The sequence below is a fragment of the Pseudochaenichthys georgianus genome, chromosome 23 (assembly GCF_902827115.2).
Source record: "Pseudochaenichthys georgianus chromosome 23, fPseGeo1.2, whole genome shotgun sequence".
Classification (NCBI taxonomy): Eukaryota; Metazoa; Chordata; class Actinopteri; order Perciformes; family Channichthyidae; genus Pseudochaenichthys; species Pseudochaenichthys georgianus.
In genome coordinates this window covers 10,658,396-10,680,889 of record NC_047525.1, presented here as the reverse complement: position 1 = coordinate 10,680,889, position 22,494 = coordinate 10,658,396, and the positions used below count along the sequence as shown (strand labels likewise).

At 40.5% G+C, this 22,494-nt stretch overlaps 2 protein-coding genes across 2 annotated transcripts; one reads left to right on the top strand and one right to left on the bottom strand.

Moving 5' to 3' along the window:
* The first annotated feature begins 2,193 nt into the window (after positions 1-2,193).
* On the top strand, positions 2,194-14,123 carry LOC117439224 (probable polypeptide N-acetylgalactosaminyltransferase 8). Its single transcript, XM_034075033.1, has 11 exons — positions 2,194-2,598; positions 3,350-3,593; positions 6,628-6,794; positions 9,568-9,751; positions 9,834-10,031; positions 11,989-12,103; positions 12,273-12,458; positions 12,558-12,695; positions 13,380-13,475; positions 13,547-13,714; positions 13,797-14,123. The coding sequence occupies exons 1-11, from the start codon at positions 2,388-2,390 to the stop codon at positions 13,971-13,973; spliced, it is 1,884 nt and encodes a 627-aa protein (XP_033930924.1). The 5' UTR covers positions 2,194-2,387; the 3' UTR covers positions 13,974-14,123.
* Positions 14,124-14,806: 683 nt separating this feature from the next.
* ada2b (adenosine deaminase 2b) lies at positions 14,807-22,269 on the bottom strand. The gene is made up of 9 exons (XM_034075298.1): positions 21,969-22,269; positions 20,931-21,150; positions 20,040-20,250; positions 17,854-17,981; positions 17,066-17,156; positions 16,824-16,932; positions 16,563-16,720; positions 15,546-15,748; positions 14,807-14,894 (listed from the first exon to the last, which is right to left on the bottom strand). The coding sequence occupies exons 1-9, from the start codon at positions 22,267-22,269 to the stop codon at positions 14,807-14,809; spliced, it is 1,509 nt and encodes a 502-aa protein (XP_033931189.1).
* Between the last annotated feature and the right edge of the window lie 225 nt (positions 22,270-22,494).

Below are 22,494 nucleotides of genomic sequence, written 5' to 3'. Positions count from 1 at the left end.
CTTTTTGATGCGGTTTTTCCATGAGCTGCAGTTGAGTTGGCTGCTTTACTGTATTAAAATGTTAATGTTTCAGACTGCTACAAGTGAAACATTTGTCTCAGTTATTATGTACTGGTCAGGGAGGGGGAACAAAGGGAAAGATAACAAATGTTTGGAGGATCTGGAATGCAGATTATGTTATGATGCTCTCCCCCCTAAATGCTGTCATTATGCTGAGCTAAGCTAATTGGTGACAGGGTAGCTTCATGTTTACGAGACGAGAAGTGAATCTCAATATTTACTCTACTCTCTCCAAGAAAGCTAGTTAATAATACTAGTTGAGCATAACATTTTTATATTTGTATGTGTTTTTTATTTATTTATTTTTTATATGTGTCTAGTTATTGTGCTTTTTATTATGTTTTTAATTATTGTTTTTATTATCGTACTCCCATTGGGTTATTCACTATTGTAGTTACTGCCTGCCCTACAGCACTTTGGTCAGCCGAAGGTTGTTTTAAATGTGCTATATAAATAAATAAAGATTGAGATTGAAAGCTAAAGAGTGCATTCTCCAAAATGTTTTTACTACTCAAGGAAACATCTAGAGCTTTGAATGTCTATTTTCAGCTTTAATCTAATTAAAACAGTTTGACAAATAAGCTAAACGCCAAAGAGTTTAAATCATTTCTTTAACATAAACTATACTATGACTATATGTTTTTGATCACCCTTTAAAAGGACTTTTTCATGGTATTTTTGACATAATAAATGGTGACTTTTTAGATATACTATACTAAGATGTTTTGTGGTGTTTTCAACATAGCCTACTATTACTTTTTCCATTATATTTCTTCACATACTATACTTTTATCAACATGCTAAATGGACTTTTCTTCTTGATTTGATATTCAGCAGCGTTTTCTAGAGCCGAACACATTGAAGCCATCTTTTGTAAAGATACATTGTTGAAGAGGTGCAAGGCTTAAAACGTGTGTCTGCCCCAATTTAACCTCTGGCTCCTACAGTCATTTCTGTACTTGTTAGGGAATAATTCTCCTGGACTCCTAGATCTAACCTGTTTGCCCTTTGACGTGTATGACCAACCCTGACGTCTGTTATCTCCCTTAAGGAAACGGGCTGCTTCAGCCATAATGTTGTTGTTCCCATTCTGTGACCGGGCAATCCTCGCTCACAGATGGTTTATTGTTGTGGGTGCACTGGGACACTTCCTTCTCTGTGTTTGTGGACTCCAAGGTGTGAAATCTTCGAGACCACAAGTGTCAGACGCAAGTAACTCAGTGTTCCCAGCTGTTTAGGCTATCTTCTCAAATATGTTGATTACTCTGTGAAACCAGTTCAATGGGCTAACGAGAGAGAGGCGCTCCAGAATTGATGTGCCAACTCTCCCGTGCAGTCAGACCGTGGCTGCCGTGACTTGTGATGTGAATCCTCCGGCCGAACCTCCTAAATAAACCATCAGTGTTTGACAGCAAAGCTCCTGCTCATCCCGTGTCTCCTTCATGAGTCGGTGACTCCCACTGCATTGCTGCTACACAGAAGTTTCCCCCACAATACTCTTAATAAAATAATGTGTTCTCAGATTTCAAATGTCCCCCATCATCCTCTCTTGTGAGGGTTTTATAGGATCATTTGAGTAAACAACCTGAGCGGCTGATTTGTACCCCATATCATGTGGTGTCTATCTCCACATACAATACTTTCATGCAAGCAAGAAACGACTGTCTAAAAGCACAAAGCAGGATCACACCCAACACCTCCCTCCTTTAATCAACTAAGGCTTGCTCTCCGTGTCTCTCTCAAGCTGCTTTAATATCAGATTGCACAAGGATGTAGTGTCCTGTTTGTTTTTCAACTGCTAATGTATGAATAAGATCATTATGGGTGGGGAAAAAAGGGCTTCGTAAAACATGTAACACAAACAGTGATAAAAACACAGATAATATAACTTTTTTCCAAAAAAAACGATCAGTCAAAAACACTTTGCAGCCCTGACCTCCTGATTTACTTGCTTGAAAACAGAAGGAAGGAGTTTTGCATGAGCAGAAATAAAATGTAAAAGATGTTATTAGTAATATATATATATAGTTCATTTTGTATCTGCAGCATCATCAGATACAAGGTGAACATCATAAGTCTCAGTCCTGATCTAGTAACCTGCAGAGTTCTGCTGGTTGTCTCTCCTCCCAGGTGACGACAGCTAATGATTCACACCTGGTGTAATGCAAGAGAGGCAGCAGAGCAGAATCTGTTGAAAACCACACTTCACACAAATCTGTCTGATAACACAGCTGTGGTTTGTCAAAGGGCGTTGGTGTTGTATTTGGATAAGGAGGGTGAAAGTGAGAGCACCTGGAATTAAAAGCAGGGGATTATTTTCAGAACACATGCACAGAAGCCCCAGGATGAGATCTGGCTGGATTAAAGGATTCCTTCTGGCCTTTGCCATGGCTGGGTCTCTTCTTTACCTCGGCTCCATAAAGAAGGAGGTGCATACCCACTCAGAGAGACTCGGTAGTGCCCATCACAACGACTCCATCAGGGGTCAGGGGATGCTCAACAGGATGGACAAGATGGAAACGGACATCAACAGGCTGCGTGAGTCTCAATGGGCTGCTTCTTACCTTATCAAATCACTCAACTTGATTTCAATACTTAAGCATTTGAGCATTTGATTTGTTGTTTTCCAAGTCAAGATGAATCAGAATCAAGTTTATTGTCAGGTATGTTTACACATCAAGACATTTGCTTTGGTTTTGGCTTTGGTGGTGCGTACATTAACAATCTAAAAACATTAGTTGCAAAGTAGGTGAAAAAAAAAAATATATAAGGATAACAAGTATTTTTAAGAAACAATTTAGCATGGAAAAGTATTTACACCAAATGTATTATTTAACTATACAAATAATATGTCTAGATTGAATCTGGACCAAAATTGGATGAAAAGGAAAGTGTTTTTTAGATATTTAAATTGTCCAATTTATATAATAAACAATGTTTATCATGATCGATGAATCTGCTGATAATAATAATTGTTATTGAAAGAAAGATACACATTTCCCAAAGCCCAGGTGACATTTATTTGGTAAAGTAAAGCAGCAAGTGTCACATTTAAAACTGGATAATATTTTATATTTGTCCCTTGAAAATAGACTCAAATAATTATCAAAATATTCTGGCTGTTCTAAAAGGTGGATGGGCTGTACATGTCAAAACTCCCCCAGTGCAACAGACTAGTGTTTCTTACTGACATTAGGCGTATGCTGTGATGTTATAGGGAAGAACACCTGTATTTAAAGTCGGTTGTATAAAGCAGAAGAAGGGTTAAACCTTATATTTTTGTCAACAGTCAATGTGATGAATAAACTTGAAAAGAAGGAACTGGTGAACCAGAACAACGCAGATGTGAAGAAGGAGAGGAGCGTGGTAAGGAAGCTCTACCCAAACTCTCACCTGTTCACCAAGTGGGGGGACGATCTGTCGGAGGAGGAGCAGAAGGAGGCCGAGAGGTTGTTCCAGAGCTACGGATACAACGCCTTCCTCAGTGACCGGCTGCCCCTCAACAGAGAGATCCCAGACACCAGGCCGGCCAGGTGAGGAGAACTTACTGTAGGAGATAATAAACTACTGATAGACCCGTCACACACCGCTGGAGCCACATTGAGCTGCTTTATGGGGCTTCCTTATTGGAGAAACAAATGATGTTCCAGGAACAGGACAGGAACTCAGTGTATCTGTCTATAATGGTGACCTAACAAACACACTTTGGACAGATAATAACACCCACTGATGAGATTACATGACAAATAATTCAATGTTACTACTTTCAATGTAGTAGAAAACAAACATTTACATTTTTGATTTCAGTTTAATGTCCAGATATCACATGAGCAATGGTTGATGAGGCTTTTTTGTGACTAGAATGTGACATTTGCTGGTTGTTAGTCTTAGTCTTTTGCAATATTAAGATAAATGTATTAGTTTTTTGGAGGTGCAGGTTGCACCAAACAAGTAGCACAGATGTTAACTTAAAATTCAATCAATTATAAAGCTAATAGTTAATTGCAGCTCTTACTGAGATACATCTTGGATACAAACTTGTCAATCAGCTTTTTTTTATGTAAATATTGTGACGGCCCCTAGGCCTTAGACTCAGGTCCCTGGTTAGCCACTCCCCAAATCAGGAGAGATTGCTGACACCTGATTTGGGTTGACTGCGCAGCTACAAGTATGGGTGCCTGAGCAGTCAGTCTTTCTCTCCTCTTGGGTTGCTTGGCTCTACTGGAGGTTGGTTTGTTTGTGCTTTCTTTATATACTGATGCATGGTCACACACCCACACACTACACACATTACTGATTAACTGACTTCATAGTTAATTTAGTTTCTTTAAATAAATGCACTTCAATTGGATGAATCATGTGTGGTCTCCTTCCTTTGTCCATCCTTGAGCCAGGGCGTGACATGGGGGCTCGTCTAAAGTCAAAAGACACATTTTGACATACATTTTGTTGGTATGAATTGTCTGTGCTAATTTAGGTTGGAGTATCACACATGGATGTAGTTGTTTTGGAGAGCTTTATTATAATCTAGTTTGGGCCAGTTTTCTTTGAGGGAAATATGCTAAATGTTTGGTGTGACTGGTGTTCTCCTCTGGGAGGCCAAGCAGCAGGTTCTAATAGAGAGTCTGTTGTCGGGGGTTGGGTTTAGTGTGACAGAGAAAGTGGCTAGAGCAGTTGTACGCCAACGTTTTAGAGACTGGCGAAAGAGTGGTAACAAAACACATGTGGAATCAGTTATGTGATTTAATCATTCTGGAGCAGTTGAAACCGTCTGTCCCTGAGAACATTGCAACCTATATTAATGAACATAAAGTCACATGTCCTAGGGAGGCAGCAGTACTGGCTGATGAGTATGTGTTGACGCACAGGCGCATCTTTGGTGAGCGTTATGAAAGGAATGAATCTCAGAAAGCAGGATCTTTGTCCCCAAAGTTTGCACACCATCCTAATGGCACAAGCAATGCAAATGTGTGTCATTATTGCCATCAACAGGGTCATTGGAAAAAAGAATGTCCTTTGCTAGAGGGGAAAAGCAACCATTTTCGTGTGAAGTCAGTTGGTTTGGCGACAACTGTTCATAATCCCAGAGTTGGTGAAACAGAAGTCTTGGCTCCATTGCAAATGCAGGGTAAGGCAATTGATATCTCAGAGGTTGAGTCGGGTTATGCTCCGTTTATCTCTGACGGTTTTGTAACTCTAGTTGGGAGTGACAAGAAAGTTGAAGTCAGGATTTTGAGGGACTCAGGCGCTTTGAATACTTTTGTGAGGGAGGCCATCTTGCCTTTTTCTCCAGATTCAGACACGGGGCGCTGTGTTCCAGTTCGAGGGATTGGTCTGCAAACCATTTCTGTGCCTGAGCATAAACGGTTTCTGTCCTGTGATTTGGTCCAGAGAGAAGTGGAGGTTGGTGTTCGTCCAGACTTGCCCGTGACTGGAGTGGACATCATTTTGGGAAATGACCTGGCAGGTGGTCGTGTTTGGCCAGATCATGCAAAGCCATTCAGGGGTAACAAAATAAACATTGCAGGAAAGAGTTTTCAAGTTAGAGACGAGGACTGGTTTTGTCCGGATAAGTGTGGAATGATGCACTTTGCTAGAAGAAGCAGTTGTTACAGATGTGGCAGGAAGAAACCCATGAGGGCACGGATGATGAAAGATGGAGGAACAGATAGTTGGAAAACTCTGGCTGGGAAGAGCAGGGGTCTCTTCCGTGTAAATGATTGGAAGTGCAAAACATGTGGCAATGTCAATTGGGCTAGAAGGTCAGAGTGCAACATTTGTAACACACGGAAGTATGTGAAAGAGAGCTACAGTAACCTCTTTGGGTACGATGGGGCAGGCAAGGGGAGCTTCGTCCCAGTCTTCTTGAAGTTTTGGCCGTACAGGCATTCCCTGTTTCGTCCACTAAGCAGCAGTAGTTGCTTTTCCTGGGGTTAGGCTATAATGATTGCAGGTTTTGGGCAAATGTCGGTAGTCACCTCATGTACTCTTTGTCATAGTTCCTTCTTTGCCTAGTATCACTTTTGATAGGCTTATAATGCAGTTTGTGTGTGCTCTGAGACGTGTTACTCGGATTTATGAATTGGAAGAAAATGTTGTCTAATGTTCTTTTGTTTCAGGATCTGAGGTGCTATCTCATTCTTAAGGGGGGAGGTGTGACGGCCCCTAGGCCTTAGACTCAGGTCCCTGGTTAGCCACTCCCCAAATCAGGAGAGATTGCTGACACCTGATTTGGGTTGACTGCTCAGCTACAAGTATGGGTGCCTGAGCAGTCAGTCTCTCTCTCCTCTTGGGTTGCTTGGCTCTACTGGAGGTTGGTTGGTTGGTTGGTTTGTTTGTTCTTTCTTTATATACTGATGCATGTTCACACACCCACACACTACACACAATACTGATTAACTGACTTCATAGTTAATTTAGTTTCTTTAAATAAATGTACTTCAATTGGATGAATCATGTGTGGTCTCCTTCCTTTGTCCGTCCTTGAGCCAGGGCGTGACAATATATATTTAAATATCTATTATTAGGGACAAAAAAAAGCAACATTTGATTTTTTTTCCCTCTCAGGTGTGCTGATAAAAAATACCCTAAGGATCTGCCTTCCATGAGTGTCATATTAATCTACCTGGATGAAGCACTTTCTATCATCAAAAGAGCCATTCGCAGCATCATAGACAAGACACCAGCTCACCTGCTGAAAGAAATCATACTTGTGGATGATTACAGCAGTAACGGTAGGTCCAATGTAGTGGATGTTTAAAGTTTCAGTTCACCCAAATTACTCAAGATATTATCTCTCCTACCCCAAGCTGTATGCAAAGTAGGATAAAAGTAATCATCATCAAGCTCTCACATCTTCAACAATGTATCTTCACAAACATTCTTTAAAAATGCATGTAGTATGTCGTAAAAAGTCATAGCATGTTATGTCAAAAAAAAGTCTTACTGTACTATGTCGAAAATATGCAAGTAACGACATATGATGTATGTCTAATATAAAATAAAAATAAACGACAAAGTATAGTATGTTGAATATTCACAAAAAACTAGGGATGTCCCGATCACCTTTTTTTGCTCCCGATTCGATTCCGATCATTTGATTTTGACAATCTGCCGATACCGATTTTTCCCGATCTGATCTTTATGCAATGCATTAAGAGAAAAAAAAGGTAACAAATAACGGCTGGTCATCCAACGCGATGAATTCAGCTATCTTGGCTGTTATTGTGTTCTTTTCACTGTTCTGGGGCAGTTTCTCTTTCCTTTTAAAAGTCTCTGAAAGTGTCGGTTGTTTCAGTGCCCTTACCTGAGTGGCCGCTGTGCACTCGTGTTGTTGTTGGTGTTTGTTTCTCAGGTGGCGTGTTAGATTGGTCGTGTTGAACGTAGCTCTGTTCTTTCCACCACGCGGAACCTCTGCCTTGCAAACATTGCATCTGGCTGTTACACTGCCTTCGCTTTCAATTTTATAATACTTCCAAACTCCTGACATTTTCTCTGTCCCGACTCCCGAGTCACCAGCTGAACGTAGCCTCTCGTTAGCTTACTGCTACTATTAGACACTGCGCCCACTCTGTTGCCAGCTTTGAGAGAAATAAGCAACCAGGTCTATGAAAACAAGCCCAAAAGAAGCAACACATACATGATGTTGTGTAATTTTAAACCAAAACTAAGTCCTCAGGATGACTGTAAGACGTGAACATGGTCATTTTTGTTTTGTAACATTAAATTAAAAAAAAATCCCGATCCCCGATTTTTTTTCCTCCTGATCCCCGATTTTTGGAAAATCACGTGATCGGCTCCGATCCCCGATCACGTGATCGGATCGGGACATCTCTACAAAAGACGACATGGTAAAGTCAGTCGAAAATGACATAGTATGTGGAACATTTCAGAAAATAGCGACATAGTATAGAATGTCAAAAATATCAGAAGAAAACAACATGTGTGAAAATGTCATTAAAATAAAAATGGTTTGAGGTTAAAAGTTGTGTCAGAGATGTTTTGACTTGACTGGTGAGCCGCCCCCCCGGCTTTGCGACCTGCTACTGTTGGTGGACTCGGTGAAGAGTCAAACCGACCCTTCTTTAAACAGAGTTTCGTCTACCATGCTTATTTGGGGTTGTTTTATGCTGCGTTATGCTCATTCATAAAAAACATGCGCATTTATGATCAATTTGTTCACAAGAACACAACATTGTTAAAAATAAGTAACTTGCATAACAGGTGAAGCTTGCAATGTGTCCATCGTAAAGGGCGTATTATTTTTGTACACATACTGGAAGTTTACTTCTTTCAACGGCTTCTATGTTGTGTGACCCTTTGACTGCACATCAATGCAGGATTATAACATTTGATTGGACAAGTGATTAGGGATTTGTTGGATGATTGTTTGATTGATATGGCCCGTTGGAATGAATCTACCTCTCAGATTCCTCTCTTTTACATTTGCTATTCTCCCTCTATTTGCTCCCTCTTGGGTCCATTTTTAGAAGGCATCGCATTCCACTGCTATGCTGACGATAGCCAGATTTATGTCCCTCTAACAAAGAAGGAAGGTTGCTTAATTAGCCCACTGCTAAAGTGCCTCGATGACATAAAGGCCTGGATGGCGTGCAATTTCCTTAAACTCAATGAAGGAAAAACAGAAGTAATGGTTTTTGGTAGCACCACTGACACCACTTCTGTAGACCTGGGTCCCTTGCATCAGTACACCAAGCCCACCGTTACGAACCTTGGTATTAAAATGGACCGTGAACTCAAACTTGAGTCAGATTAAGTCGGTGGTAAAAACGAGCTTTTATCACCTGAGGCAGCTAGCGAAATTAAAACCTTTTCTCTCCAGACAGCAGTTTGAGACAGTAATCCATGCCTTTGTCACCACCCGGCTGGACTACTGTAACTCTCTCTACATGGGGGTCAGTGGGTCCTCGCTCGCACGACTGCAGCGGGTGCAAAATGCTGCAGCAAGGCTCTTAACTGGCACACGGAAGTTTGACCACATTTCCCCTGTTTTAGCTTCTCTCCACTGGCTGCCAATTTATTTTAGGATCCATTTTTTAAAATTCTTCTATTTACTTTTAAATCCCTAAACGGCATGACCCCACCATACCTTGCTGAGCTGCTACAGCACTACACGCCGAACCGCCCTCTCAGGTCAGCGGAGCAACTGCTCCTGAATGTGCCTACAACCAGGTCAAAGCTCAGAGGGGACCGTTGCTTCTCTGTAGCGGCTCCCACACTGTGGAACGCTCTGCCCCTGGAGATCAGACAGGCCTCCACACTGCCTGCTTTTAAATCGCTTCTTAAAACCCACCTCTTCTCCTTAGCATTTTAACATTTGGCATTTCAACATCTTTCAGAGTGTTGCTTTTTTGCATTTAAATTGTTTTTTGTTTTACTTGTTTTATGGTGTGTGAGCTGAGCTGTGTTTTATCTATTTGCCTGTACAGCACTTTGGTCTGGAGGTTTAAAGTGCTTTATAAATAAAGTTGTATTATTGTATTGCAGAAGATTTAATGGAGAAACTGGATGAATACATAAACTCTATCCACGAAGAGCGTCCAGCCCTGGTGAAGAGAGTCCGTCACTCCGAGCGGCTCGGCCTCACTCAGGCCAGACTCTCGGGGTGGAAGGTTGCTGTGGGGGAAGTGGTGGCCATCTTGGATGCTCACATAGAAGTCCATGTTGAATGGTAGGTCTAAGCCATAGGATTTGTCACACCTCAGTTTTCATCTCTCTGCGTAAAACTCTGTGTTTCTGGAAACTGTGTCTAGGGCAGAGCCCATGTTGGCTCGGATCAAAGAGGACCGCACCGTGATACTGACACCAGTGTTTGACAAAGTCAATTACGACGACCTGAAACTTATCCCCTACATACCAGCTGCGGATGCCTTTGACTGGGCTCTGTGGTGCATGTACGAGTCCTTCAGACCCGAGTGGTATGCTTTAAAGGACGACTCACTGCCTGGAAAGTAAGTTCAGGAGCAGCTGCCAGGGAAATCACACACACAAAAACATTCTTCCACACCTATTATGCAACATTTATTTGTTCATGTCTTTCATACATACATATGGGTCCCCTCTGCATTAAGAGATTTGGAAAGTTTCAGGTAAAAAGATTCTCTCTCTTTGTCCTGATCAATCTTTACATTACATTACATTTAGCTGACGCTTTTATCCAAAGCGACTTACAATAAATGTGTTCGACCAACAAAATACAAACTTGAAGAAAACAGAATCATATAAGTACATCAGGCTTCATAGAGCAAAAACATTTCAAGTGCTACTCAACTGGCTTTAGATAAGCCAGCCCTTTGTTAGTATATAAGTGCTTTATTAGTATATAAGTGCTTTGTTAATAGTTCTATCGCTCGAAGTGGAGTCGAAAGAGATGAGTTTTCAGTCTGTGCCGGAAGGTGTGTAAGCTATCTGCTGTCCTGATGTCAATGGGGAGCTCATTCCACCATTTTGGAGCCAGGATAGCAAACCCACGTGTTTCTGCTGATGGGAACTTGGGTCCCCTTCGCAGCGATGGTGCAGCGAGCCGTTTGGTTGATGCAGAGCGGAGTGCACCTGCTGGGGTGTACGGTTTAACCATGTCCTGGATGTAGGAAGGGCCAGATCCATTCGCAGCATGGTACGCAAGTACCAGTGTCTTGAAGTGGATTCTAGCAGTTACTGGAAGCCAGTGGAGGGAGCGGAGGAGCGGCGTGGTGTGGGAGAATTTAGGAAGGTTGAAGACCAGACGAGCCGCTGCATTCTGGATGAGCTGCAGAGGTCGGATGGCACATGCAGGTAGACCAGCCAGGAGGGAGTTGTAGTAGTTTAGGCGTGAGATGACGAGAGCCTGGACCAGAACCTGCGTCGCTTTCTGGGTCAGCTGGGGACGCATCGTCCTGATGTTGCCAATCTATATAAAAACCTGTCTGAAAATGAGCTGTTCAGATTTTGGCAACGGTTTTGTTGGCTTGTGTAACCATTAGCCAATAACCGACCAAGGTAACACCCGCCCACCTTGTCACCTGAATCTCCTCCTCGAGCACCATTGTTCCTTATCAAACCAAACTCTTTGCAGAGGGGGGTGGCAGTTCATTTTCATTTAAACAGACAGAGAATCAGCACTTTTAGAACAGGGCTGAAACAGAGGGGATTATGGGATGCAACAATGCATGCCATAAACATGTTTTGTATATATCTGAGACTTATAATATATTGTTGAAAAATAGTATAATATGTGACCTTTTTAAGTAAAGTCTGACAATTTGGGGAAATGTATTTGTTAAGTCGAGCTTGCTACCAGACAAGGTTTTTATGGCACATAACCCAAGAACAACTTTTTTACCCTTTTTTTTTACTTGTTTCAAAATGTACTAAAAACACAGCCAAAATACAACATGAGTGAGTTTTAGAGGTGAAGGCTTTATTGGACTATAAGAATTAAAAGGTTAATTTGTTATCATTGAGAGTCACAGGTTGTCATAGGAGGATTAAGTGCAGTCTTACTACTACAACGCCAATGTGTGTACTGTCAACAGACTGTAACACGCCCTGCAAATTAGTTTTTGTTCCAGCTGGTTATTTTTCCATTCAGTAGAACGTCGAAATGGGAGAACCATTAGAACAAGATACACATATTTATCTGTATGCTAACGATGTTGACACTGTCAATATTTCCTTTACCCGTGTCAATGTTATAAGTATCACTTCAAAAATATTGACCTTGGCTGCAGAGGATATAATAATTCTCAAAATGTCAGTCAAGGAAAATAAAACTGCACGTGGCTTAAAAATAAATATCATATCATTTGTTTGAAGGAAGTGACTCATGAACCACTTTACTTACTCTGATATCTGAAATGCATTGACCATGGATGAAGTATAGCTGGTGTTTAATTTCAAAATCTTAACGAGACAAATTGTGACGTGTAGGAGCCCGGCCATCATGGGGATTCTTGTAGCTGATAGCAAGTTCTTTGGAGAGATCGGAAGCCTTGATGGTGGAATGAAAATATACGGCGGTGAAAATGTGGAACTCGGCATCCGGGTGAGATTTTCAGGGAAATTTAAATTGACACCATTTTTAAGATGCTACTCCATTGCAATGTTAATATCGGCAAGGAATCGGCTAATAGAATACAGTCCATGTGTTTTAATGTGTCTAGAATGATCCATTAATGCACTTTTTAAATATTTGACCTTTCGTGTCTTGCCAGGTGTGGCTGTGTGGAGGAAGCATAGAGGTTATTCCTTGCTCTAAAGTTGCCCACATTGAACGAGCCAGAAAGCCTTACCTCCCTGATTTGAGTGGAATGATGAGGCGTAATGCTCTGAGGGTGGCCGAGGTGTGGATGGATGACTATAAGAACAATGTCAACATTGCCTGGAACCTTCCCTTCGAAGTAAGGGGATGACACCTGAATAAAAACGATATATTTTTAAAACTACATCCTTAAACTGTAGTTCCTATATTTTTGTTGTGACCTTTTGTTTCCTCACAGAATCATGGGATAGACCTTGGGGATGTGTCGGAGAGGAAAAGGCTGAGAGAGAGGCTGAACTGCAAGCCCTTCCAGTGGTATCTGGATAATGTTTACCCCATGCTAGACCCTTTGAAGGACCTGCTAGCTTATGGAGCGGTGAGTAGGAAACAATATCAGATGGCATGCTTTAGAAGGGTTTGTTAAGGATTAAATGAATATATTTTAGACATTTTTTCACAACTAAATTGTCTCCACGTCTATCAGAAAGTAGCAAGTCTGTATTTGATTTAATGTTAAGTGGTGGTTTCATATCTGTGTAGTTTTTACCCAATGTCAGCAGGGGCAAACATCTACATGTATGGGTTGAGACTAAGATTGATGTCGATTTTTTTTTTTTTTTACAATTTGGAATACATTTGAGAGGCCTAAAGAGGAAAACTATTCAATACCTCACAAAAGGACTGATTAGAGAAACCAATATAATTGTTTGTGTTGTGTGTTTTTTATATTCCGTGAACCATCTTTGTAATCCACCTATTTAAATATTAGAACTGTGCTAGACTCTGTCTGTATCTACAGATTTACTCTCTGGAAGATAATTATTTTTTTTGTAGGAATCATAGTAAAACAACCTGAAATTGTATAAAATGAAAAGATAAGCCTGGTGGAATTCTATATTCTTCTTCAAATCCCATTAGAAAAAATAAAACCACATATCAGTACATACCCCTGCTTTGGTTTTTGGTATTTTAAAGGTATTCATAAAGAAAAAAAATATGAGGCTGGGGCCTGATTTTTTTTCTTTAACGTCATACTAACTATCTCTGCTTCTGTTTGCAGCTGGTTAATGATCTGATGCCTAAATTCTGCATTGACCAAGGCCCAATGCCTGGGAACACTCCCATTGTATATGGTTGTCACTACCAGTTCAGCCAGGTATGTTCAAAGTCCACTGTATGCACACGGACACTAATTCAGTTTTGGATTATAATAGCTTTTTGTTGTAGCACTGTTATTATCGCACCAATGGACAACTGTACATCGGTGGAATAAAATCTCACAAGTACAACAGCAACCGCTGTCTGTCGGACCCCGGCTCCGGAGTCCATCCAGGACTGTATGAGTGCAAAATGGCCAAGCAGAAGAAATTCCACATACTGTGGGATTTTAAACAGGTACTTTTTAATACAATTTGAATATACATATGCACAAAAGAGGTCAGTCTTTTTGGAGGAAAATAAATGTTTTTTTTTCCAGGACGGAGCTATCCAGAACAGAGAAACAAAGAGGTGCCTAGAAATAATGATGGCTGGATACAGCAATTATAAACTGGTTGTTCGGCAGTGCACCAGTCAGAGATGGAAAATACAATATCTCATCAAAGGCCAGCTTGGTGGGCAGGGTTCAGAAGACAGGATGATAAGGGAGCCATGACAATCTGCAGCTCAGTGAAACACATGTTTGCTTTTGGGGCAAGTTTACATTTTTGCTTTGGACGACTTGGATCTATGAGAGGCAAACTCTGTGACAAAATGTATTTAAATGATTGTTTTTGAAAAATATAACATTGTGACAAAAAATGAACTACTAAATGAATGGTCATTTATTTCATTAGTTTTGAAAAAAATGTTTTCGCTGTGAACATTTGCTATTATCTTTTCTTTGTGCGGAAACCCCTATTTATGAGAGGAAAAGATTGGCAGTAAACGGCTTTTAATACTCCCCACAGTACGTCTGAATGGCAGTTCACTGAAATTCCTTTTGTTTAAAAAAAAAAATGCATACCTTAATACATCAGACAGGAACATCCTGACGGCCCGTCCACACAGCGGCGTGCGTTGACGCTTCACCATTCACTTTGAATGGGGTGACGTCACTTTTAACCGAAATGCATCGTGGGAAGCGACGTGGAGCGTAGCTGGCGTGGCTCGCTGCAAAAGTTGAGCAATGTTCAACTTTTGACGCCTCGGCAGAAGCGTCAGCCAATCGAATCATATGCCAGTACAAGCTCTAGCCAATCAAACCGCTGCTTGTGTGTCAGGGGCGGGAGATTCATGTGATTGGTTTTTGGTCGAGTTTCAGACACGCCCGCCGGCAAGCGTCAGCGCACGCCGCTGTGTGGACGGGCTGTGAGGGTATGTTGTCAGCCAATCAATAACACAAACAGTAGTTCCAATTGTTTGAATACAGGCCTAAATATGTTTGCTGTAGCTAATCGCTTTGACAACAATAATTCAAGTTGATCAGGATCCGTTGTGTGTTTTTTGTCATGTGTGTTTAAAGATGAAGGCGTCCCATTTGCTCTGCCACATGACGACACCTGTGTCCTTTAGATGGGCTGGCAGGGAGCTGTACCTGCAGGAAGAAGACATTTCAACACTTTAACATCATTAGGTTGATTGTAGGCTAAACATATCAATGTTTCTCAACCATAAAGTAGAAATCACGTCCTATAGCTGGGCTTTTTTCACTGAGGGCCACATACAGAACAACATATTAAGGGCTGGGTAAGTGAGGTATATTGCCACACAAGTTATAAGATAGCAAAATCAATCAAATGCAGGCACATTGTGCTTGATACTTGAATGTGCTTTAGGCTACATCACAACTTTCCATTGGGTTTCATTAATTTTTTACAAAAAGTGTACAACAGAAGCCTCAGATTGCTTATAATAAGGGGAAATAGGAAGGGTACTGTATGTTTCACGCTTGTTATGTAAATACATTTTTTATCAATAAGATATATTAGAAAATGTTTTCAACTTTAATTGACTGCATTTATTTGAAAATTGTGTAATATTTATATATATTTCAGAAGTACAATATAAGACAATCACAAGTTTCATGTGTAGGCCAATTCAAAATGGCTCATGGGTCGCAGTTGGCCCCCAGGCCGTAGTTTGGACCCCCCTGTCCTACAGCCTTTGTTTTTCCCACTGAAGGGATACCATTTATGCAATACAGTAAAAATGGGGCCTGACAGAGATCAAATCAACGGATTCTCACCTGATGGAGTTCAGAGCCAGCTCTTTCAGAGTACCCAAATTTGCTTTTAAACCTCCGATGCCAACAAAGGCTTCATAGAAGTCGTAGGAGAGGCCCGTGGTGCCGAACAGAGATGGGTCATCGGAGCTGATCACCATCGGGTGGCCCTCCGACATCAGCACAGCGGCAGGGTGGTTCCTCAGGTCCGATACCAGTTTCAGCACCTCAAGGGCAGAACACATTCAGGTTAATAACATATGGAAACAGGTGCTGGTGACTTCACCACACGTGCACACTTATTGGTGCGTTCCAGAGAAGTCTGCGAGAGTCCAAACGTTTTATGGACTTCCAGAGAGTTCGCTTGGATTGGAGCCCAAAAATGTACCCAGAATCCAAAATATAAATTGTTTAATCATAAGTATTACTGTAACTTCATTCTCTGTTTTTTTCCCACGGTTTGAATTCACATCTAGGCTCTAATTTCCACTTCCTTAGAACAGACAAAAGGCTGTCTCTACAACCATTGGTTTGTGATGAACATGTATGCAAGTATCCACCGTCTGGCCAAATGTTTTCCTGTAATGTATATTGCATAGCTGTATGTAAGTTTCAACACTTCCTGTAATGTAAATTCGCTTGCTGAGGACCTTCCCCTTCCCTCCTTCTGTAATGTATAAAGTGTTTGTATTTTCTGTTGTATGTGGTCAGATCTTGTACGAACTTTTTGGTGCAAGACTCTGTCCTTTCAGCTGAAATAGGTTAACTCTGTTAAATGCTTTTTGACTTTATTAAATAACAAAACTTCGCTTTAAACTTCTATTATTTGTTAATTTCTTGCCAAACAGGTTGTTTCTGTTTTTGTGTGGAATTTCCTCCACACAAATTATCTTTAGCATAGTACTATTTATCAATTTTGATTATGATTGAGTGTTGGAGATCGGGCCGCAGACAGAGGTGTCTACCATCTCTCCAAAAAACAGACTCAAATTCTTCTCCATGGTTTCTCCATCATGCCAATGAAATGGGTTACCATCTCACCTGGTTTGAGATGGGGCACAGCTCCACAGCTACGTTTCTTTTCCGAGAAAGCTCTTTGGCCAGAGGATGGTGTGCCAAAGCAAAGCCATGCCCGATGCGTGTGGTGTTGAACAGAAGGGCGTCCATTAGGTTTTGATCTACGTCAGTGCCTTCCTCATCTAAAAACAAACCAAATCATATTTCGACAGATTCATAAAGCTGGGAAATATTTCAGTTTTTGTTAATAAAAATGATGTATTTAGTGCTTTTTAATCTAACCACCTGTTTCACCTGCGTGAAAGAAATACGGCAGTGTGACACCCATCTCAGCTGGCAGAGAAAGAGCGTCCCTGAAGTACCACAGAGTCCTCCCACTGTCCTCCCTGCCAACCTGAACACATACTGGAAACTCAGGGAAAGGCTAATTATGTCATCACAACAAACAAGATAAAGGGGTCCCTTAAAAAGCGCCTAATGTTCAGTTAAATATGAGGTTTAATAAGACGGATCTCTTCTTAGTGTACCATGTCAAATCCTGCAACAACCTCTGGGAAGTCCTTCTGCAGCTGAATGGCTTCTTTCACAGCTGCTTTCACCTCAGATACACTCAGAGCCCTGGAGGAAGCAACAACGAAAATACACACAGAAATCATTCAGTATTTGACTAGAAAACAATGAGACTACTGTGCAATTTGACTTTAATATTATAAGAGAGCCATCTCATTAATCTTCTGAGGATTTTCTTTGTATCCAATGTTAGCTCTGGTGCTTCTTTTTTGTATTTAGAGCCGTTTATGTACTGCACACAAGTAGGGAGACAACATACTAACAGCTGGTGCATCTGTTATATAGCAATGTCGCCACAAAAATCCTTTCAACATCCAGAAATATGGTACCGACAGAATAACACTTAATGAGAAACATTATACAACTGTTTTTGGATGAGTATTAAATTGGTGAAGTGACCAGAGAACCGCAAATGCAATCATTGAGAGATAATACATGTAATAATAGCTAGAGAAGGATTTGTCCAACATGGTTATAGTTAAAATTCATGGCATATTTTTCCAGTTTGTTAATTGAAAAAGTAACCATCTTATTAACTACTTAAAATCTGTGTCTAACGTCAACATTCTTATTCTAATTTCTACATCAACTACAGTACATTTAAAAGGAAAATATTGTACTACAGTATACTATCATATAAAGTATTTTGGACATTGTTCTCATCTCTCAAATTAAGCAAATAAGGAGTAATTGTGCATTACAATTAAAAAGTTGAAGTATTTAGAGATGACTTAAATATCCGTACCTGTGCACAGAAATGATGATACGAGCCCCGAGAAAGTCCGGATGATCCTCTTTAAATGTCCTTGTAACCTCTTGAAATGTTTTCAGAGCCCACACCTTATCATGAATGCTTCCATCAAGCTCATACGTCTGAAACACACAAATGAAATGTCCAGATGTAGAAGCTGTGATAAAATAGAGACAAACAACTTCTTTCTTCGACTACATAAGTTGTGTGTCATTAACTTTACTGCTACAATTAGAGAGAATCAGAATCAGAATACCTTTATTAGTCCCACAGAGGGGAAATTTGCAGCGTTACAGCAGGAAAGAGCCACAGACAGCTAGTGTTGCATATCTTACATGCGTTAAAAAAAAGAAGTACTAAGTTATAATATAATAAACAATATGCTAAAAAAGTATTAAGTTATAATATAAACAATATCCTAGAAAAAAGAAAAAAACTAAAAAAGTTACATAATTTTCAAAAATACAGATCAAAAACAAATCAAATCTACAAATCAAATCCTGTAGCAGTTCTTAGGATTTAGCAGCCCGGTATATATTACAGTTATTAAAGATGGCATATGTATATAAAGTATATTCATCCTTCATCCTGTCGCTGAAGGTGCTGCACAGTGAGGATAGGGTGTCCTGGAGGGGATGGGACATATTGTCCAGCAGTTAGGACAGCTTGGCTGCCATTCTCCTGTCTCCCACCACCTCCACAGCAGTGGCAGCGCCAGAGATTTTCTCTAGGGTGTGCTGTGGGGTAGCTTGACGTTTCATAGAGGGTGCTCAAACATTAAGGGTTTCCCATTAATGCACCAGCGCTACAGTTGAATTTTCTACTGCAACACTCCCCACACGCACACACAGTGTACCCGCGACTGTTACAATGAAGGCTCGATAATCAGCTCACGGCATATAGGTGTAAGCAGGGCTAAAGTGCTATTTTTATAAGTGGGGAGTGGACCTCACCTCTTCTAGTGGGGTCCGGGGGCATGCTCCCCCGAGAAGATAAGATTACTTTAACAAGATGCCTGTGTGCTTAGTACCAGGTTGTTATCATACCAGCAATGGGTCTTGCTCGTTCTTTTGCTTCCCGTCTGATGAAAAGACCAGGAGTGGCTGGATCAAGTTAGCTACCTAGCTAGTAGCTAGCACGTTAGTTAGCATTACAGCCTTTTCATTTTTATTAGCCTTAATATGAAGTAATATTAAGTAACCCAAAATGTTAAACAGTAAGAGTAGTAGTCATATTTCGTGAACCCTTTGAAGAGTACTGTCACCGGTGTGATCATTCCATAATACACAATTTAAGCCCGGGGGAGAAATGCTAACGCTAGCATCGGCGATCGCCGATCTTTTCTACTTCATGCTATCTGCACAAATGGTTGACATTAAACATTAAAAAGACCAGGCAGTTCAGAGAGAATCAAAGGAAGGCAGGCAGGCAGCTTTGCATGACATTCTTCTGGATGTGTTTCATTGTGGTGACACTGATAGTGAAGGTAGTCAATCGTTTTGTTGACAAGACAGTAGTGACAGCCATCTTGGTGACGTGTGTTGTTGTGGGAGACCAGAGATGTAGTTCATTGAGCATTTCAAACAAACAAATGTGTTACTTCACAGTTTTACGACACATTTCCTTTTTTTTTACTTGCAAAATTATCTTTTAAATTGACAAACATCATATGTGTAATTCGTGGCACAATTAAAACGGGATCGAAAGATAATCTTTCTCTCTCCATTGACTTCAATACATATTTTTTTCGAAAAAGGTCCCATGGAGGTCCACCGGAAGGGGAGGGACTTCACCACTCCATTGGCTAGCTCTTCAATGCATTGAACTTGATAGGCTAAGGAGCGGGACATCTCTAAGCAGTTCACCAATCACAACAGAGCCAGCCAGCTGACCAATCAAAGCAGACAGGGCTCTGGTTTCAGACAGAGGGTGAAAAGAGGTGCTGCAGCACAGGCAGTACGAGGAAAATAAAGAGCTTTTTGAACATTAAAGCATGGAGACATGTCACAAGAGGCACAACATACTAATATGAATCTGAAAATGAGCATAAAAGGGCCACTTTAAAATCGAAATGGGTGAGGTAAAAAAGTAATTGATGTCAATGCTCTTATACTACTGCTACCAATACCGCTAATATGGCTCTGGAGCTAGGGATCAGGTGTAAATAAAGCAACACACACCCGGGAGAGGCCGCTCCTCAGCTCCAGATACATGATGTTGTCTTGCAGCAGCTCCTCCAGGCCTCTATAGAAGTAATCCTTCAGCACGGGCGCGTGGCTAATGAGCCCTGCAGCAGCGATGAAGGCTTTCTCAAACTTCTCCCACACAACCTCTTGGCTCGGATACTCCCCGTCCGGGTCCTCAGTGAACAGTGTGAGGTGCTGCATTAAACTGAAACACACCCCAAACAGATCATCTGGGTTACTTTCTCCCAATATATAGTTATTTCAAAGGCTTTTCTATCAATTCCATTTAAATGTGTTGCTTTTTCTGAACATTCCTGTGTCACAATAAATAACGCACAAAAACAACAACATACAAGTGACAACAAAAGATTAAAAACATTTTGAAATAGAAACTCAATGAGATGGACAGGAAAAAACACCAATAATAGAGAGAAGAAAATATAAACAAAAGAAAGAAAATAGATACATTTAAATAAAACTAAATTAAATAAGATGAAATAAAAATAAAATAAAAATACATTAAATAAGATAAAATAAAAATATAAAGAAATACATTAAATAAGATTAAATAAACACATGTTAAATAAGATTAAATACAAATACAATAATAATAATAATAATAATACATTAAATAAGATAAAATAAAAATATAATAAAAAACATTAAATAAGATGAAATAAAAATACAATATAAATATATTAAATACAATTAAATAAAAATATGTTAAATAAGATTAAATACAAATACAATAATAATACATTAAATAAGGTTAAATAAAAATACATTAAATAAGATTAAATAAAAATACATTAAATAAGATCAAAATCAACTCGAATTGAATACATTGACCTGAAATGTGTAAGGTAAGCTCATGTATTACTCAACCTGTTATCAAAGCCTTCTGTGTTTCCTATCCTGGCTCTCAAGGTCTCCAGCAGCTGCCAGTAGAAGCAGTCCCACCGTGGGAAGGGCTGGCGGTTGGAGAACAAGAAGCGCACCGAGTTGTCCCAGGTGAAGCAGATGTAGCAGTGCGGCCTGTAGGTGATGTTTTTCACCAGCCATTCAACACCAACCAGAGAGGAGGTGTGGATGTGCAGTGCTGCACCTGGCACAGAAACACCAAGAAGGTACCTCAAACTCACACTGAGGGGCTGAGCTACGACAGTAACATACAATGAAGAGCTTGGCTTACTTGGTACTGTTTATTTGCATCTTTTAAGTCATTTTGCGTGTTTTGCCTAATGTTGTAATTGGTTTTGGCATTTTATTTAATTTTTTGTCTTTTTGCAGTCATTTTATGAGCAGGCTTGCTGTATTTAATTCCAAAAAGAAAGCAATACTCTGTGTGTGAGACATTATGCACTAATGATGATGATGTCGTGTGGTTTAGACTCCAGAGTCATTTTTGGTATCATTTTGTAATTTTCTTTTACATTATGTTGCAGTTGTATACATGTAGTTCTCTTGTGTAGTTTTTGTGTCTTTTTACATCTCATTGTTGAATTTTTCTTCTGTCTCCTCGTCAACGTTTTGTATATTTGTAGTCATGTTTGTGTCTTTGAAGTACATTTGTGTAAATTGGTAGTAAAAATTAATTCCGAGATGTTATTTTGTGCCTCTATTAGTCACATTTTGCGTGTTAAGAATAACTATGAGGTGCGTGCTCCTATTGGTTGATAAATAATATGTAGTTCCTGTAAGATATGAAGAGAGACTCATGTCCAAAACTTCCTGCCACATCACATGTAAGACAATTGTGAAAATTAAACAAAATATTACAGGAAATCGTCAAAAGAAGTAGGTTTTAACTACTTAAAACCGTGATTTTTTTCTCAAACTGATTTAAGATGTATCTATTAAACTCTATTTGAGTTATGGTACGTTAATGACATGTTACTGTAGCCTCTGTATTTGTGAGATTACCTTTGGGCATGTCCTGCAGTAGTTTGAAGATCGGACTCTTCTGGATGAGAGGCTTTGCTTTGAAGAAGTGGACAGCGGGGGGGAACAGTGCTGCAGACATCTCCTGCTCCTTTAACTGATGGAGGTGGAGGTCCAGCATCTGCTCGGCCTCCGTTAGCGCCACCCGGCCCCCCGTCTGCCGGGACGCCTCCTGACGCATCAGCAGGTCCCTCTGAGTGGGGTCCGGAAACCCCTCACTCAGCCTCACAAACCACAGCAGCGAAACATAAGTGACCACAGCCTGGAAGATGGACATCACCATGTCCTCGGGGGCCACAGGAGGGAGCAAGAATATGAGCACACCCCCGCAACAAGAGCAGGCTGATGCTGTAAAGAAAGAAATACTGTGAGACTTATACTAATGACATTAAATACCTTTTACGTGGGACGAGAGGTTGTGTGTTTTCCTTTTTGCCACATAGTGGGTTAATAAAATCTAACAAGGTTGTTTGTGATAACATGCTGCTCATCCTGCATTACGGACCTG